Here is a 14,720-nt window from a genome sequence, read left to right on the forward strand (position 1 = left end):
AAAATTGTTACAGGATTCTGGTTAGGCTTTGACATATATATTGCATATACGGCACGGAACATTTCAAATTTGTAGAAGGAAAATCTTGAAATAGTCAGATGCAAATAATCAGGAGCATTCATTGAGTTCAAAACAGAAGAGTTTATTATTGCTACCTAAATTGGAATTAAAAAAAGGTCAATGGAATTCACAGGGGCTGGACTTGGGTCTCCTGTGGCAATGTAATGATTCTAAACTGATGGTACATTTAACCCCATTTTTCAGCTCAGCCTGCTCTTGTCCCACAGGTTACTACAATTTACTGTAGTAACAGTTTGTGTATCTGTTATTACTTACAATGGTGGCAGTATGCTACATTAATGATGGGAAACATTCTACAGTATATGCTTACAATGTTGGTGAACTATATTTTCATCATCCTTTATTGATGGCTGAAACTGCTAAGACTTGTAATTTAACAACTGGCAGGCTACATGTTCTACAACCTTGGCCTATATCAGTGTCGGCAAACTTTTTTGGAACTGAATGCCGAAACAGGAGCGCGCGTGGGGGTAACCGAAAGAGCAGCCTTGTCTTCCAGTTTTTGGCGTGCGCAAAGACCAGCTGGCTGGTGTGCATGCGTGCGCAAGAAACCGTAAGAGTGTCAATGAAGTGCCCCCCCAGCCCGCCACTGAGAACAAGCCAGTGCAGCCCCCCCTCCTGCCACTTCTGCTAAGGGAGATGGTTAGGGACTGACTGTATTAACCTCCTACATTCCTCTCATTGCAGGACACAATCATCGGTTGAGGGAGGGGCAGCCTGTCAGCCCTGGAGGCCATCTTTTTCTTTGGATCTTCAGGGCTGCCACACCTAGTGCTGTGGGAAAGTGGGAGGGGAGTTGCATGGAGTTGGTAGTTATTTAGCCATAACAACATTCTTTTCTCTGAGAGTCAAGGACGTTCAGCCTGCACCTGGAGAGGCGTGACTGGGAGACATCTCCAGTTAGGACAGTCGATTGATTGGACCATGTGATGAACTTGTGGGTGCAGAGGAAGGGACTTTTACTTTCCTTTGGGTGGGTAAAACCCAGGAGCTTTCAAATGCGGGTTTTCCCAAATGGTTGTGGTCTGCCAGCAGCCTGCAGAGCTGGCAGAGGAGTCGGACAATGAAGAGGCTGGAGAGGAACATGGGCCAGTTCTGGAATCTGGGGAAGGCTCAGACGAGAGCTTTGCGTCGAAGGCAGAGATGGTGCCAGGGCCATCTGGGAGTTATGCAAGGACTCCGGAGCCTCCAGAGTCAGACATCAGAAGCAGAGGAACAGGAGGAGCCTGTTGCTAGTGCGCGCATGTGCAGAGTTGCCAGAAGGCAAGAACAATTAAAACAAAAGGGACAACTCAGGAGTAAGACCTGGAGATGATTCCCCACCCCATAAGGCTTAAAAGAGGAGCAAAGGCACGTGGGCCCTTTGCAGGAAAGCAACGTTGTTAATTCTGTTCCCAGTTGGCATCTCTGTTTGATTCTGGACTCCGTGTGGCTTTGCCAAGTAGGTCTTTGGCAGCGTGTCAAGGGAGATAAAGGTTGGTGATTATCCCGAAAGACTTCTCCCGAAGGACCTTTTGCAACTAATTGGGACTCAGCTGTGAATGAACGTAATTCACAGTTGTTGCAATAGAAGAGGTTTTTGGGACTACTTGTGTGTTGACTCACACGACTCAGGAAGCCGAGGTCACAACACAGATGCCAATATGATATCTCTAATAAAATGGATCTTTGAAGAATTGCCTGCCTCTGAGTCTTACTTGGTTGGGGGTGTTACTTGGAACCCTGACAGTGTGTTTATGTCTGAAAATGTCACCTTGCAAAGGGCTTAAAATCAATATCCCTCACTCATGTTATAGCAATAGCATTTAGACTTTACAATGTTTTACAGCCCTCTCTAAGCGGTTTAGAGTCAGCATATTACCCCCAAAAATCTGGGTCCTCATTTTACCCACCTTGGAAGGATGAAGGCTGGTTCAACCTTGAGCCTGGTGAGATTCGAACTACCAAATTGCAGGCAGCTGGCAGATGTAGCCTGCAGTACTGCATTATAACCACTGCACCACTGCAGCTCTTATAGTGCCAAAAACGTAAGTAAATCTTTCTTTAGATTTTAGTCCATTTAATTTACTGTCAAGGGCCCATGCGTATAGCATGTCATAATATAGCCTAATTCCATGAACTCTATTAAATCACAGTTAACCAAGCTTCAACTGCCACAAACCCATTTGTATATTTTAAAACACAGTAATATCAGAAGATGCTTTGCCATATGGAAATTGGAGAATATAAATTAAGTAACAAAAATAAGTATATAGTAATGTTCATTAATAGTTATTAATATAAGTGAGCAAAGTGAGTATTAAGTACAACGAAAATGCAAATGTATTTTATTGATAAACTATACTTAAACTTTTTCATGAGCATCTTAAATCTAGCTAATGACTGTTGATAGCCTTGTTGCCTCATGTGAAAAATGCCATAAGTAGGAGGTATCTGGGAATACATTACCAGTTATCCATCTTTTTATTGTTTCCTAGCATGCTTACAAAGCTGGAAAAAGTCTGCTATATCAGGGCCATATTTTTGTGCCAACTGAGTCAAATATCTGCTAGTCTATGGGTATTCAATAATAATTCATATGAACTATTCCAGGAAGAAAAGAGGAACAAATTGATATTTTTATGATAATACAAGAAATATGGGAATAAAAGAAAACGGAAGAAAGGCAACATTGCTTTTTATTTACCTGCTGTTATGCAAAACTTGTTATCATGGAAAACAGAATTTCTATAGGAATAAATTAAGAAGATATTTTAGGGAAACTGTTTCCTACTTAATTAAAGGCCGTTTTAATTGAATTTATTCCTAAATTACTAGTTAAATAGAAAGGAGACTTTACATTACTTTAAATAGGATTCCTATTTAAGGAAGGACTGTCATCCTAAAGAAAATGAAAACAATCATCCCTGATGTTTCTAGAAATATTTCTCAGGAATCATAAAGAATAAATAAAAATTACTTTCCTTTTTAAACTCAAGCAAAAGTATCATACTGATATATTCTCATTGTGTTCTTTTTCACAGTTTGTTTTATTGTTCTATTATTTTAATTCTGTTTACATTCTTCATTTTTTTCCTTTTTATTGTTGTAAGTCACTTAGAGTAGCCCCATGGTGACGTAGGCAGCAAATATAATAAATAAATAACTAAACAGAAAGTTCCCAGGAGTAAAATAAATGCATTTAATCTCTAATACCTGTATATCTGAGGTACTATCCTTCATGGGCCTTTGCAAATAATAGGGCTCTTTGCTTGCAGATGAAGTATCCCTGTACAATATATCTGTTATGAATGAAGGCAAATATACATGTCCTAGAATAATGATGCAAAATCGAATTTGGGTCGGTCACCAGGACCAGAGATTTACTCTTCCGAGCTCATGCTGGAGATTCATCTTCTGACTATGTAAGACAAACAGGGAAGATTCTAACCACCAGATTGCAACTGAGCAGTCAGAGAGGAGACCAAACTCATTGGTAGCCTCACACTGCAATGAACAAGGACATACATTTAATTTTGCAGCTACTAAGATCACTGGCCATGCAGATACAAAGATAGCCAGGGAAATGATTAAAGCCTGGGAAATGGGCCTGTTGTCAGTTAACAGGAGTGCTGATTTACCACTTATCAAATATTTAGGAGCCGAGGGCTTGATAGCTCAAGGAAACGACAGCCAATCACCAGCCATCAACATACCAATCATCCAATAGGAAGGCACCATATAAACACAACTCACAGAACAACCCAAAGCACGTATTCCAGTAGAGAGAAGTTCCCTGAAGATGGGCTCCAGCATGAGTCTGAAATCTCAGAAGAGTAAATCTCTGGTCCCGGTGACCGACCCAAATTTGATTTTGCAATATATCTATTCCTTGAAACTATGAAGTACAACTAGTTCCAGGCCCTTCCAAGGTCTTCTGGTCCTATGTGGATATTCATAAAAGGTTATGCTAGACAGGTAGCAAAATACTGATTGAATTACACAAGCTTAATTTTCAATAAATTAATTTTGCTTATGAAAATATTGTCATTGAAATATTACCTAAATATAATTCAAAATTCTAAAATATGTTCCATAGGTATTACTTACACATCCACAAATAGTACATAATCTTTACTGTTTTCTGGAACTCTACAGGGATGTCTACTGAAAAATCCTGGTAAAAACAAGGGCCCACTGGGAAATTTCCTGGCAATGGAGGCCAATTGTTCTTTCTTCCTGCAACAGCAAAAAGCAAATGCTTTGATACACATTAAGGGTCACTTTACATGTTTCATTTTATAATTTCTGAAGAAAAGTTTATGAAAAGTCTCCTGATTAAGCAGATTGCATTCCAACAACGTGCACATACAAACACACATACGATTAATTTCCAATAAATAATGGTAACTAGCTGAAAAAAGTTTTGAAATCCTATGAACATCGTACCCTGAATTAACAGAAGTGAGGCATTATTTATTTTCACTTGAAACTGCATTCATTAAAAGAGACTTCAGATAAAGTAGGGGGAATCTCCAGTCTGTAGCTTCAACTCTACACGGCAATTTCATTTTAGAAAAGCCATTACTGCCAATGGAAGCTTTCTTCAGTCTAATTACTGCGTTGGAACTCAAAAGACAAGCTAACTCGCTCTACACACCGTTAATCTCACCAAAATGGTCTCCTATGTCACAATTAGTGTTGTATATGAATGGGGGTATGAGAAAAATGTTACTAGCAGTGGGCTTGCTATGCCTTTGTATTTATCTCTTATAGGTTCTCCCAGAAAGTGATGGTGGAAAAAAAGACTATCATATATGCTTAATTGTGAAAACAATGTAATTAAAAAATTAAAATAATTCACTTCTTAAATTACACAAAATTCTAATGCCTAGACCGAATCATTACAGTAAGTTCTTTAAGTAAAATAAAACTGAAGTATCTAAATGCTGAAAATGTTGTAACAATGGCTTTTCCCCAATTATTTAAATCAGGAAGTTCTTTTGTCTCTCTTGACAATTATTTCTACACCCAGGGAAATGACTGATGTGAAGAACAGTAGTTCAAAACTGGTAGAAAACAATCTCCTTATGAGTAATCCAGCATCAGGTGTCTGAAAGTGTCCTCTGTCACTTGCACTTCTAGGAGAACACCAATGAAGTCTTCCACAAATTCAGTTCACTTCCAGGTCCACACTGTTTTCTTGGCAACTAGAGTGAAAGCGATTTAGGGCAGTTTTGCTTTTTAAGCCTGGCCTACAGTCCGAAAATTTCCCCATGGGTCTCTACTTAATTATTATTAGTATATTCTAGTTTTTCCATGATCAGTCAAGACTGGCTAGGTGCTGCCACCTACTGTAAAAAGATTGACAAATTTCAGCCAATAAACTGCTAGCACTAAATTATTTTTTTCCATTGCAATATCAGCTTTGAGGATCACCTCAGCACACTGTCTTAAGAGACATCAACATACCTCCCTGCTGATTGAGACTCTGCATCTCTCTTTCCCTGCGATCTAGTTCAGCTGCTTTTCGCTCTAATTCTTCCTGTCGCTTAAGCAGTTCAGCCTGGGCCAAGGCATGCTCCTACGGAAAAATAAATGCAGAAATAAGCAGTAAAAATGGTCTGAATAAAACCGTTAACTTTCATTACTGAGATTCTGTTATAAATAATTCCAAATATACCTTTGCAATTTGAGTATAAGCGGGTGGTTCCTCAGTTGGTTTCATTATAGCAGGTTGTGTACTGGGCACATTAGGAATTTTGACATTTCCTGGTGGTGGCTAGTAAATTAAAAAAAAAAATCAAAATTATTTTTGAGACACTCCTCAGAGACCAATGAAGATATCTTACATTATACAGGACCGCAAGATATATGTGAAGCATTACTATAATTTGCTGGATATTTTATGCATTTCATAAACTATGTATGGAAATACTAGTGATGTCTAATCTGCTAAACTTTACAAGGTAGTTGTATTATATCCCATCAGACTATAAGATTACACTTTGTTTTTAAAATAGCCTGCTTCAAACATTATTTATTAAAATACAAATAGGGTTTGGTCTCTGAAAATATAATGAAGTCATAGTAGCACATACAAATTTTGCAAATTAAAAATGCCATCTAAAAGAAAGATAAAAATGCTTACCGTTCTGGAGTCTGAGAAAGGGTTGTACTCATCTAATCCTGGTGGAACATTTCTAGTCACTTGTGTAACGGAAGGATCCTACCAACAGAGGGGGGAAAAAAGAGAGAAAAATTATAGAAAATATGTATAAACTAGCACTGGTCCCCAGATATGAACCCAAGTAAGCACTAAAAGCATAGTTTGAGGTTTGTGATAGCTATTTAAACTAGATTCTTTCTAGAACTCATCACAAAATCAACTTCTCTATATTAAACTACATTAATAAGGAATTATCCTGCTACCCGCTTTTTCCCAAAAAGTTGACATATCCTTACAGTAAGCAGGACAATTCATTTAAAGGAAGTTGTTTTTATACTGAATTCCTTTATGCTTGCCCAGAATCATGTTCTGTTGGACTCCAACATCTTGAAAATACATATTGTTCAAGATAGTTATTCTTTAACAATGGAAGAAATGACAAAATACAGTGAGGAACAGTTGAATTAACTTAATCAATGTTCATTTCTCTCACTTGTGCCTTGTTATTACACTTCAGTACAAGTATATTATCAACATCAGATTATAAATATTACTTTATGATAACATCTTGTAAAAGTATCATGATAAAGCCATTTTTTCTAATTTATTTCCTTTGATATCACTGTTATACCTATGGATAGATGTGTTCTGATCCAGCTCCCTAAACACAACAAACCCTCTGAAGTTCACTCAGATTCCTTTATTAGGAGCGCCAGCAGCCCCCGCCAGGCTAACAAGTCTGTCTGTCCAGGAGATTAATAGTTGTCTGCCACATCTATTCATCTCCACCCCCTGCCTTTTATCCCCAGAGCTAGGGTGGGGCTTTGCTAGCAGCGGTGGCTCTTCTTTTCCAAGGAACGACCCATGGATTTCCACTGCTCTCCTCTCCTCTGCCTTCTGCGCATCCATGCGTCAGGCACTGGACCCAGCTATTCCTTCTCTTCCTCATCAACCACATCCAGACCTGGGGGCTGTTGACTCTCCATCTGAGGGCTTATAGATGGTCCAGGTTTCGCCTCTGTCTCTCTCTCTGCCAGCTCCATTCCCTCTTCTCCCTCAGAGCTCACAGGTTGCCTTGATGCTGTCCCTGGCTCTCAAGCCTCCTCTTCCTCCTCTAATTTGGCTGCTGGAGGGGCCGGCGGTCAACAGGCCACAACAAGATGCTTGCATGTGCATAAATCATCTCAGGACACATCCCATGGAACTGGTAACATGGACACCAATCCACAAAACTATGCCCAAACAAAAATAGCAATTTAAAGACAAAATACTCTCTTTTTTTCACAAGCATAGCACCCCTATAAAAATTCTTTAGAATTCTTTGAAGACTTAAGTTAATTTTTGATGCAAGTATACAGTATGTACAACCGATTAAGACAATATCATTGTATTACTTCAAAAATGTACTAGAAATTATATTTACTAGTATTCTTTAAATAAGAACAGAATAAAGATTAGACAAATCTGCAGTGTTTTTACTTGTAGAACTGATTTCATTTAGTACCGAACAGAGAAACGCATTTTATTCTTATTTTCCCTATATTGTAAATCAATTTCATGCAGAGCACCTTTTAAACCTATTTTAACTTCTATGAACTAGATCTGCTCTTCCTACATATGTAACTGAATTCTCAATTTTCAACTGAATTTCCAGCTTCATTAAGAAACTGAAATACAAAATTCATAATCAATCATGCATTGGAAGCTATGAATAAGTAATTTTATCCTACCAAAATATTATGTCAGACTCTGATTTGAGAAAAAAAAAAACCAATACTTTGTGCTAAACATGAAATACAGGAGATAATACAGAATTAAACTATTATCCATTATCTGTCAAATCCCAAATTGTGATGTTAGAATTCTTCAACATAAAATGGGAGAAATTACAAATAAAAAGGAAGAAGTAAAGTATCTCTTCCAAAGCTGAACTGCATTGGAGAATGGGGCCAGAATACATTACACACAGAGGTAGCACAAAAAAGGAGCTCTGAGTTCCATTTTCCTCACTTTTAGTCCACAGATTGAAATTAATTTAGTCTTCCTGTCTGCTGGAAATACTATTATCTACCTGCCATTGTTCTCTAGAAGGCAATACATACAGATAGTTCTTGACTTACAAATCTTACATTTAGTGACCGTTCAAAGTTACAGTGGCACTGAAAAGTGATCATTTTTCACACTTATAATTGTTGAGGCATCCCATGGTTCATATGATCAAAATTCAACCACTTGGCAACTGGCTCATATTTATGATGGTTGCAGAGTTCTGAGGTCATGTGATCACTTTTTGCGACCTTCTGACAAGCAAAGTCAATGGGGAAGCCAGATTCATTTTATAACTCTGTTACTAACTTAACAACTGCTGTGATTCACATAACTGTGGCAAGAAAGGTCATAATAAAGTGGGGCAAAACCCACTTAACAACTATCTCACAACAGAAATTTTGGGCTCAATTGTGGTTGTAAATCGAGATTACCTGTATATGCAGCCTCCTCCTTAGGAAGTACTTATCTGAAGTATTTATCTATGTCCATTACATATATATGCATAAGGCCCAACTATGTTAGCAAGTTAGCTTACTATTACATGCAGTTCTGTTCAACAATGTACCCTAATTCATACCCTAGACAATATTTCTCCTTCATTTCTATTTTCTGCAAAACTAATTTTACAACATTATCTTGGACTGATTGCAGTTTCTCTGCATGACCAAATCATGTGCTTTGGTAAGGAAAGCTGCCTTCAGGTTGTGCTCTACATCTAGTGAGTCTGTATCCACGCAGTTTTGTTGACATGGTAGAAAAGTGGTTTATCATGCCTTCTAGATTATTTTTATATTTCCCAGTCTGGTTTGTAGTCCTATTCCCTGACCAGTCACACACACACACATGTACACAAGTGATCTGTACAATCTCATTCCAAGGATTAGCTAGCTAGCTATTACAAATTCTATTACAAATTCCATGAATCATGCAAAATGGTTCCTAGATATGTTTGATTTTATATTCTAAGAACTTAATGAACAGTCCTAACAGGAAGGGTTTTGACATTGATTACAGTTGCAATTAAAGTGTTATAAGTGTAGTGTACTCTTTAGTGTTATTTTTAGAGAACAAAAAACAAAAGGTTTTCTTAAACTGGCTTGATTACTGGACTACAGCCAGAAACCTGAAGATGCATTTCAACACTGAACCAAACCAATTGGGAATTACCATTCTGAAACTAACATATAGACAAAAAAGTAGTATCTGCAACGTAACATAAGAAAGAGGCCCAAATTTTATTCAACTGTAATATTCTAATATTATTAAAATGTATGAGATGTGTGAGTTACATGTCCATCATATGACAATGGGAGAAAGTACCATTTTTATTTTGGTATATTGCTCAGTCACTCTTGACAATTTTTTTAAAAAAAATCTATCTTCCAACCTACACTAAATCAGCATGATAGTTTAATTTATAATCTTCAATCAAGAGTCCTTCAATCTGAAGTGGATTGACTTGGGCTAAAAACATAAACCTTTGATTAGCAGTTCAAAAAGTTAACTATAGGTTTATTATTTATTTATTTATTATTGTCTCCCAAAAAGAAAATGGGTAGCTTGCAACATAAGAAATATACAACTAGAACAATTAAGAACATAATAGAAAACATAAAAGCCATGACAACAGAACAACCATAACAGTAAAAAAATACTATATTCACAAACACATCAACCCCAGGCCTGAGAACATACTTTTGAGTGCACGTAGACATGATCCTTCCTTTCATAGGTTTAACAAGACAGGGATGAGCCAGAAATAAATAGGTGCAATTAGCACTATTTTATCTGCATTCTGTTGCAATTGGAAAATGTTGTTTCTCTCTCTCTCTCTCTCTCAAATTAAGAGCTAAAAGATTATTTTTAAAAATAACCATAATTTTTATTTGATTTTAAATTTTAATAATATATTTTGATTGGCACTTCGTAAGTTTAACATTTAAAATTTTTGTATTTTCAAGTTCCTTTTCTTCATATTAATACACTGCGCAGGTCCAAGCTGATAGTTTTGCTCCATTGCATAATAAAGTAATGCAGCTAAATAATCTCTCCCTCTCCCCCTTCCCTGAAAACAGAAACAGAATAAAATGTTGACGCAAGTGAAGGTGGGGAGGGGGGGAACCAATGGAATAACATCGTGCTTTTCTTCCACTCACAAATCATTAGATGTTAGATGTTTTATATACCGATATAGTGTTTTATATATATCACACACACACACACACACACACACACACACACACACACACACTCCGGTTAGATACCCAGCCACTCCCATCCCTCACATAGCAGAATAACAGACAGTGGATATTCTTTCCCAATTCTGATTCACGGGAACATTAGGATTTGCTGAAACCTTGGAGCCGTGGTAGTGCTATGGTTAGAATACAGTATTGCAGGTTATATCTGTCCACAACCAGGAGTTTGATCAAAGGCTCAAAGTTGACTCATCCTTCCAAGGTCGGTAGAACCATAACCCATCCTTCCGAAATCGGTAAAATGAGAACCCAGATTGTTGGAGATAATATGCTGACATCTGTAAATAACTCAGAGAGCACTAGGGAGTGGAATATAAGTCTAAGTGTTATTGCTATTTCTATTTTCAAGTAATTAAAAATATGATTTTCTGTGAAAAAGTAAGAGTGACAAGAGCTAATTCAGGTTAATATAGTTATGCTATTCAAGTTATGTTTCTCGTGTTCTCTAATAGAGAAACAAAGTAAACAACTTTCATTGCATTTTGACAGGTACCATCTTTTTCACTGTGTACAATCAATGAGACAAAGATACATTATTTTTTTAAAAAGTATCTATTCATATCCTAGAAACAGCATTTAACTATCTTCCATTACTTATCCAGGGATAGGTTTAGAGCCTAACTAACATTCAGGTAACAGAATACCCATTCTTCTATTTTAGGATATAAAACAGAAAGAATTCTACATTATAGAGTAGACAAAAGCACAAAAAAAGTTTCTTTTGGGGGGTTTGCAACATGTAATGTTAATTCATTCCGGGCAAGTTGTTTATAAATCTGTAATATCGAAGATACAATAAATTTTCATTGCAGCCATTTACTAGTAAATTAACTCAGAGCAGAAAGTTTTAAAATGAAAATACCACTAAGTAAATTACTTTTTAAAAATTAGTTACCCTGACTATTGGAATTGCAATTTCAGCACAAACATCAAAACAAAAATAGCACTATCCAGGGAAATCAAAGTTGGATGCAATTTTAAAGATTGGTAAAAGAAGTGAACTATGCTGCCAATTAATACACCAAAAACGCAAACAATCAACAAATCCTATCTAGTACCAGTACTGCTTTAATGGGTGAATATGATTTGGTTCAAGACACAACAAATTCTACAGTTGTTGTAGCTATAGTAGATCCATAGAGCTTTCCCTCAAGAAATTTAGGAAGATGGAAAATATAAAACAGCCAATACTTGGAAATGAGGTGTTCTATTAGCTTCTACAGAAGAACTGCAATGGAATATAGTATATTCCATAAGACAGATGTTTCACAATAAATAAATAAAATGTTGATGTAACTATTCATAGAGATTAAATATTATTTGTATGGCCATTAGAAAACATTACAAAATTTTTGGAAAATGGAGGGATATCAGCACTTCTGAATGTAACTGTCTGATATTTTTAACAGGGAGTTTTTAATAATTAAACATTTTTCAGCATTGCTGCTATCTCCCATTGTTCCCAAAGAAACACAATATTTATCAAAGTAGATTTAACTACAGAAATTTGGATCATTGATATACAGGTAGTCCTCAACTTATGACCACAACTGAGCCCAAAATTTCTGTTGTTAAGTGAAACATTTGTTAAGTGAATTTTGCCCCATTTTACGACTTTTCTTGCCACAGTTGTTAAGTGAATCACTGCAGTTGTTAATAAATGGTTGTTAAGTGAATCTGGTTTTCCCACTGACTTTGCTTGTCAGAAGGTTGTAGAAGCTGACATGACCCCAAGGCGCTGCAAACGTTGTAAGTATGAGTCAGTTGCCAAGCATCTGAATTTTGATCATGTGGTCATGGACATACTGCACGGTCATAAGTGTGAAAAATGGTCATAAGTCACTTTTTTCAGGGCTGTTGTAACTTCGAACAGTCACCAAATGAACAGTTGTAATCCGAGAACTATTTGTACTGACAGAGTGCCATGTTGGATGCACAATTTGTTGTTTTAATGTTGCGCCTCCTACATGGATGCTCTAACATGAAAGTCAGAATATTTTGTGCCTTAAGATACTCTTCCAACCTCTAGACTGGACTAGAAAATTGTGCTCCTTCCTCAACATGTTACTCATTCTGTGAGGCGTTTGGGGCTGGAAGTGAAACTCTTTCCCTACCTGACTAATTGGCTTATATTTTGGCTCATTGTCTTCTTCCTTTTCCATTAGAAACAGGGGTAACTGTGTCATAATAATGTAATTTTTTCCTTCCTTGAGGAAAAAAAAATTACAACTCTGCTCTTACAAGCAACCTGTCAGGTAGACATTCTGAACTATTTCAAATGACCCTTATCCTTCTCTGTGACTTTTTGTATTGTATCAGAGAAGATATCAAGTCTTGGGTTTCTTCTTACCACACTCGTTGCCATGCCAAACTTTTCACTGACAAACCAGCTAGAGTAATGCATTCCTTCACCTCTGTAAAGAGATCACAGGATATAATTTCCCTGAACATTTATTGTTGACCTACCATGTATCAACTGCCTGGATATTATTCTGATAGTATCTGCTATTATTTTTTTAAGATATCTCAATTTAATCCACTATAATCTCCGGCTGCCCCTCAGACAGCTCATCTATTTGTTCAATAAGTTTTCCAGAATCTAGAACTAAGCCTGCCCAATTATTCTATATTTTTCAGAGGCATACAATTAACAGCACAATTCTTGAAAGCTGTTTCAATTATTGGACATTACGCTCCACCTACATTATATCTATCTTCTGTAGCTGGAGAAATCAAGAAGACATATGCTACCTTAAGAGTATTAACTTCATTCTTGCATAAACTACCAGCAAGACTAATTATCTTTTAACTACAGCTAAATTTGCTTTCAAAATACCTCTATTCAGATGTCACTGTTTCAGATCACTGTCATGTCTTCTATCAAATTTATCCCAGTTGTAAGTTATTTGAGTGGCCTCCTCAGGATCTCCTTAAAGAACAGCTAGATAATGCCAAAACACTGCAAGTCCTCTGTTGCATCACTGTGAAGGTCTCCTATCACATTTAGCTTTCAAATGTGATTTGATTCTACTATTTGATTCTCTTCTCCTCAGCTAAGAAGCTGGATGTCTAGTGGAATATTTTAGACTACTCGTATATATAAATCCCAATATAACCTCCATCGATACTGAAGCTCTCCATTATTTCTCACCCATGTCATGATTCACACACCCACACCTCAGTATATTACAACATCATTGCCAATCTTGGAATTGGGGATAGGAGAGAAGAATTTAGGTGGAAATATGTTACACATCTGTCTCAGAAGAGACACAAGGGAACATCTTATTCACTGGAAGGGATATCCAGGAAAGGAGAAAGTTCACTACTGAGAAAAGTTGAAAATAAAAAAATGGAGAGATGAAAATTCTCCCTCTTTTTGCTTTCTTCTATTAGGAAGGAGAGGGGGAGGAACTCTGGAAACCACTCCAATTTCCACCAAAGAAATGGAAATCTCTCCCCTCCCCACATCCCCAAGCAGGAGGGAAGCAAAGTTAAGGAAGTTGTGTTGTCCACTCTTGCCAACAAACAGTAACAGAGATATGATGCCTATCCAGTATTTCTTACACTCTCGGAGGATGAGAGGGAGAAGATGCTCCTGGCACTACCACATTGCAAAGGAGAGGGGAAAGAGAAAATAGAGAGGAAGTGCCTTAAGGTCTGAAGTTGACAAATTAGGAAGGAAAAAGTCTCAGTCTAGTTAAAAATGTGGGCTCATTATGTAATCTGAGAATTTTACCTTGTACATGTGTATTTAATATTCCCAAAGAATACCTTACCTCAATCCTTGAAATCTACAACTGCAGGTTTACAGATACTTATGCAACAGGGTAAGCTCTAACAGCTGATAGCACAGAAACTACCAAGATAGTATGACCTTTCAGAAAAGCACATAGCATCTTAAAGACTAAACATTTATTACAGAAGAAGGCTTCAGGAATTACAAGTCACTTCATTAGAGGCACTGAGAAAAATATATGCATCTATGAAAAATATATGCATCAACGAATGCATATATTCGTTGGTCAGAGAGAGATGAAATATAGTATGTGGAGATAATTATAATTATCTATACATAGTGGCCATTGTAATGGTAGGTAGTAAAATTCCTGTGAGAGGGGCAAAGAAATGCTGCCTCTGGAATGATCAGATAAGAGATAGCATAGCCTGCAGCTGGAGAGTGG

General features: G+C 37.0%; 1 protein-coding gene across 3 annotated transcripts in view; it reads right to left on the minus strand.

Moving 5' to 3' along the window:
- Window positions 1-14,720, minus strand: part of SCAMP1 (secretory carrier membrane protein 1) — a 51,125-nt gene that overhangs the window by 17,328 nt on the left and 19,077 nt on the right. For all 3 annotated transcript variants that reach the window (XM_087885761.1, XM_034441067.3, XM_034441068.3), the window contains 4 exons: window positions 6,212-6,289; window positions 5,744-5,842; window positions 5,533-5,644; window positions 4,171-4,299 (listed from right to left, as the gene is read on the minus strand). In XM_087885761.1, coding sequence (XP_087741887.1) covers window positions 4,171-4,299; window positions 5,533-5,644; window positions 5,744-5,788 — 286 coding nt within the window. In that variant the 5' untranslated portion in view covers window positions 5,789-5,842; window positions 6,212-6,289. The remainder of the gene's footprint in view (window positions 1-4,170; window positions 4,300-5,532; window positions 5,645-5,743; window positions 5,843-6,211; window positions 6,290-14,720) is intronic.

This window comes from Pantherophis guttatus, chromosome 2 (assembly GCF_059756535.1).
Source record: "Pantherophis guttatus breed Tessera chromosome 2, ASM5975653v1, whole genome shotgun sequence".
Lineage (NCBI taxonomy): Eukaryota > Metazoa > Chordata > Lepidosauria > Squamata > Colubridae > Pantherophis > Pantherophis guttatus.